Raw genomic sequence first — 5,413 nt, 5'->3', positions numbered from 1 at the left:
TCCTCCTCCTCATCATCTTCTTCTTTCTTCTTTTCTCTTTTTCTTTTTTTCTTTCTTTCTTGCTTTCTTTTCAGCTTATGTCCGTAAGGCAGCATATGAGATGTTGAATATTAGTGATATGTGTGAAGGCCATGGATGGAGGGTTCTTGAAGAGCTTCGGCGTCTTCTTGTCCTACGTCAAGGCCGCGTGAGCCTCCCATGGGATCGCGAGGAAGAATCGTGCCGTGTATGTCTAGCTCATCTAGCTCTCTTGAAGAGAACCTTCGAGAATACCGTTTTCGATGACGTAAGAGAAGACTGTCTCATGGCTCCCCCTCATGCTTCTTCGCACTTTCAACTTGAAGAATCTTCTCTCCTTTCATCTTCTTCTGCGGGTCATCTTCTCTCATCTCCTTCAGCGAGATCTCAGACTCTCGGAGATCTACCTGTAGGAGATCCAGGAGGTGGGATAAGAAGAGAAGACTCGCCTCTGAAGAAGAAGGTGTCCTTCTCATTGCACGCTTCTCTCCGAGCGCCCGCAGATGCAACAGAGAAGAGAGAAGTGTCTTATTATGGTCAAAGCAACTTAAGACGACAGAATGCTGTGCGTCATCAGTGGATGAAAGATCTACGCAAAAGTCTTGAGCTCTCGACGGCCTATGCAACGAAGGGAAGGAAGCAACCTGCTGTCTTTCTAAGAGTAAGTAAAACACAAGAAAGAAGGAGTGAATGAGAGAAAGATGGAAAGAGAAAGAAAGAAAGAAAGAAAGGGAAAGGAAGAAAGAGAAGAGAAAGAAACAAAGAATGAAGAAAAGGAGCTTGTTTGTCCGTTGTTTCTCTTTCTCTCTCTTTCTCTTTTCTATCGTCGACTAGAAAGGTGTCTTTATGGAGGAAAGGCTCTTTGAAATGTATACATCTTTTTCTTTTCTTCATTCGTCTTCTTCTTCTTGCATAATGTCTGTACTCTGGATGAGGAGGTTCTAGGCTGCTTACCCCCTGCTGGCATCTCTCACTTCAGCAAGACACCTCATCCTCGTCATTATCATCGGCCTAGACACGATAGAATATTCATAGCTAGCTTGAATAGACACCATCCAGTAGCTAGAACGTCAAGCGGCTTTTCTCTTCTCTTCGTCGCCTCTCGTCATCAAAGTCTGAAAGAAAAACGGATAGGGTGCAGCGAAAAGTTATGAGGCGAAAGAGGAACGTGTTCATCAACAATTCTCTAGAGACAATTTATATCCCTCTGCCGCATGCAGTTCTATTTCATCTCTTTTCCGCAGAGTCGCGTCATCATTCACTTTCTCCTTACTAATAAAGCAGAGATAACGACACATACATGGCATCTCTAAAAAGACTATAGACACCTTCAACGTCATTTCCTTTGGTCTTCTCCTGCAGTTACCTCTACCTTTGACATATCTATTTTCCATCTTTCTATCTCTCTTCAAGCTATCTATCTATCTATCTGTAATCTATCTATCTTTGATCTCTCTATCTTCAATCTGTCTCTCTTTCTATCTATTTCCCGCCATGTCGTGTCATCTGCCTCGTTGAACTTCTCCCTTTGTCCTAAGTAAGCTTCTTCTGCTCCTCTTAAAACACGCCTTTGAGTTGTAGTCATCTCCAATCCGTCTCTCCCTCTCTTTCTTATCATTATCTCACTCATCCTTTGCCTGAACAGACGACAAGAAACATCTCTATACGTGTATATACAGACGTGTATATGGATCTCTACGTATAGGCACATAAGCGTGTCTCGAGTCTCTTCATGATTGTCCCTACTGCAGTCTCGTTACTTCTTTCCTCTACTTGGGGAGACGTGAGAACCGAGAATTGTTCTTCTCTCTTTCTCTTTCATTTCTCCCTTCTTTTCTTCCTCTTTTCTTCTTTCCTAAAGATTGCAGCGTTGAAACCTCTTCTGGTGTATCGACACCTCAACAGCGCCGAAGTGAAGATGATCCTTGTAGAAGTCTTTCAGCGTCTATGGATGAAGTTTGTCGAGTATTCCTTAGCACGTCAAGTACGTGTTTCCACAGGTAAAAAGTAGAGGAGGCGCAGCAAGCCGGATGAATTTTCTTGGGCCTCCTGTCCAAACTCTCTCTACATACCAGATGAATGAACGTGAAGGTGTATGTGTCTCTACTCGATGGAGAAAGACAGATGTTTCTTTTAGAGAAGATCTCCTCCAAAACACCTTCCGAGGTTGTCCTGCTTTCTTCCTCGGCGAACTGTAGAGACCGAGAGAAGGGGGGGATTTCTTCCTCTTCTCCTCCTGTTTAGAAAAGGAACGTTTTCGCTTTATCATCTTCAGCAAAGGAAAGTGTCAAGGCAAACGCTAGCAGGCTTCATTCATGGGTTACACGTGTAGATATAGCTAGATCCATCTAGAGGCGAGTAGCGAGAGTATAGATGGCGACTGGAGAAAAAGAGATAGAAAGAAAGAAAGAAAGAGTGAGGAAGAAAGAAAGAAAGATCGTAGACAGATCATCTCTGATTGGTCCGATCGAGAGGCATGTCTTGCATATTTCCCCTCTATCGTCATTCAATAGCTGTTAAGTTTTTCTTCTTCTACGGGGTTGTTCCTGAATAATAGCCTTTTTGGATGTCTCTCTGTCTCTGTCTCTGTGTTTCTTCTTTCTTTGATCATCAGCTGCTTTGGTATTGGACTGCAGTTTCTTGACAGAGTACGATTGCTCGTCAGGGGCCTTCCACTTTCTTATGAAAGACCTACGAGATGTCGTACGTGCTTTCTGTCCTCTTGTGATTCGGCGAGTTATCTTCTTCAACTATACTCAAGCACATGAACGCATATGGCTAATCTTAAGGTAATCCTCACTCTATTTAGATGAGCTCACAGGATGTCTCTGATAGAGACAGACACCTCTCTAAGACACATACATATTCTAACACGATACAGACATACATATGTACGTACATATATATTTGCATAGATACATACGCATACATACATACATACGCATACACACGTAGATACATACGCATACATACATACATACTTGCATAGATACACCTTCGTCTTCCATAGATACCTATCCATGAATCTATTCATCTGGATAATTCACACATCCATTCACATTCGTACCTACATCATACGTCCATCCACATCACCAAACACACCTGCATACATCTATATCTACATACCTAGAGCCCAAGTCGATACATAAAGAGAAATGAGTGGATCCATACCCACGTAGGAAGGCACATGCATAGAGGGTGGCGGAGACGTTGCTTCATGTAGCTGCTCTGGTCTGTCTATACTACAAGAAAGAACAACGACAGGAGATGATAGAAGAAAGAAGATGAGAGAAGAGAGACAATGGAGATCGCCTTCACAAACACTATAAACCATTCTTTCTTTCCTTCTTTCACTTTCTTCCTTTACCTTTCTCTCTTTCTTGTCTTTTCCCTACTTTCTTTTCTTTCTTTTGCTTTTCTCGTGCGACGGGCTTCGTTTGGATCTCTTCTCAGATCGGCAGTGGAGAATGCCTGCTTCTTTAGTTTCTATGACGATGATCGAGACTTAGCCACAGAAATCGAGGGTGAAAGGTGAGGCCTACGTGTATCCATCCGTCTTTCTCAGGCCTTCCAGACAGCTAGGTCTTCTACCGCAGTTTGGAGATAGCTAACTCAGCTAACATCTAGACACCACATACGTGGTGTCTACCTGGCTTGTCATAGAATCTCCCACTATAGAAACAACTGCTCCGTTTTACATGTAGATTCGTGTAGGCGAATACATACTACGTCTACGCAGGACGTATCTCTGAGTCGGTGTCCATGTACTGTATCGTATATGTGTATTCATGTATTTGTCTATGTATGTTTCTATATGTATCCACATATACAGAGAAAAAGAGATAGCCAACTGTGTATGCGGCGTGTGCTTGTTTCTCATGTATTTACACGTCTCTTCCACCTATGTATATATATACATATACTGTACACATAGACATTCTTATAGAAACAGACAGACAGCTCGCTCATCGATGTCTAAGGTGTAGACACGGTGTCTGGCTGTTCTCGTCCTCAGTCACCCTCATCGGATTCCTTCGATTTTTTTCCACCAAGCCTTTTCGTTCTTCCCCTTTTTCTTCTTGTCTTGTTCTTCTCTTTCCAAGCTCTCCGCCGTCCTATTGCTTTCCTCAACTCTTCGGCCATCTCCCTCCCTCTTTCTTTCTTTCTGTCTATCCCAATCTCCCTCTGTGTCTTTCTTGCTTTTTTGCCCTTTATCTCAGACCTTTCATCTATCATACCATGCTGTTAAACAAGAGAGATCTTTCTTTACTAACCCAAGTGCTCCCTCCTCTCTACGTAGGTTTAGGCGGAGATTCGAATCACAACCGTCGGCGTCAGTCCTCCGCTTCAAAGGCATGTCTCTCTTCTTCTTCTTCTTCTTTTTCATATCTAGATGATCTTCTTCCTTTACGGTACTTCCGGGTTTCCCCGAAGATCCCCGAGGCTCTCTTCGGAGAGAAGGAAGAAGAAGGACTCCTCCGTGAAGCGTATTCTTCTTCATCTTCAGGAGTTGTTCCTTCATGTTCGGTCGATTTCTTAGAGAACCAGTTGCGTGTCTTTCGACTATTAGCCGGGACGCTCGTTGTCTTGGCCAGTGCTGATTTAGAGCCAGAAATGCCTGGGAGAGATATCTTCAAAGAAGCTGTACGTACACCTGAACAGGTGGCATCTTCCTTAGCTGCCAGAATACGTGGAAAAGAAGAAGAGGAAGAAACGAAGACAGATGACTTCTCGGTTGTTCTCCGACTAGGCGAGAAACTGGCTCGGCTTCTCACCTATAAAGAAGCGGCCTGCTTCTGGAAAGGTCTCAATGATCTTCGAGATATCTTCGTTGAGAAGAAGCGAGAAAGAAGACGGCAACGAAGACAAGCTCAAGGCAAAGATGAAGAAGAAGAAGAGGACGATGAGGACGACGACGAAGAAGAGGATGACGGAGGGTTAATTGACCCAGAAGGACATCTAGGGCCCAGTGAAGAAGCTCTTAGAGAAGCTGCGCAGCGAGCTAAAGAAAAGAAATGGAGAGAAGAAGACCCGACCTTTCAAGTAGATGAGGAGAAGAGAAGACGAAGAACTTGCGAGATGTAAGGAAAGAAAGTGAACTGCAGAAAGAAAGAAAGAAAGATACACCTATCTGGGAAGGAGGTGTGAAGAAGAAGAAGAAGGATCCTATGATAGACTCACGGGTGTCTGTATATATCTAGATATATATATATATATGTGTGAAGATAGAGCCAATAAATGGAAGNNAGATATGGAGATGTATAGCAAGGAGAGAGAAGAGAAGGCGTCTATCATGAGAGACTATCTCGGCTTGTCTTCCTATATGATGAGAGGAAGACAAAGCAACAGGCGATGTCTGTATGATCAAGTGGAGGAGGGAGAAAAACTAATTGGT

At 43.4% G+C, this 5,413-nt stretch overlaps 1 protein-coding gene across 1 annotated transcript in view; it reads left to right on the top strand.

The window, feature by feature from the left end:
* The first annotated feature begins 74 nt into the window (after positions 1 to 74).
* The window catches only part of CSUI_006448 (uncharacterized protein), an 8,909-nt gene continuing 3,570 nt past the window's right edge, over positions 75 to 5,413 (top strand). Inside the window, exons 1-5 of the mRNA XM_068066608.1 lie at positions 75 to 679; positions 1,880 to 2,018; positions 2,633 to 2,807; positions 3,472 to 3,549; positions 4,239 to 5,099. Coding sequence (XP_067921421.1) covers positions 101 to 679; positions 1,880 to 2,018; positions 2,633 to 2,807; positions 3,472 to 3,549; positions 4,239 to 5,099 — 1,832 coding nt within the window. The 5' untranslated portion in view covers positions 75 to 100. The remainder of the gene's footprint in view (positions 680 to 1,879; positions 2,019 to 2,632; positions 2,808 to 3,471; positions 3,550 to 4,238; positions 5,100 to 5,413) is intronic.

The sequence above is a fragment of the Cystoisospora suis genome, assembly GCF_002600585.1.
Source record: "Cystoisospora suis strain Wien I chromosome Unknown contig_3265, whole genome shotgun sequence".
Taxonomy (NCBI): Eukaryota; Apicomplexa; class Conoidasida; order Eucoccidiorida; family Sarcocystidae; genus Cystoisospora; species Cystoisospora suis.
The sequence above is the reverse complement of the archived record's forward strand: the minus strand, read 5'-3'. Positions and strand labels throughout refer to the sequence as shown.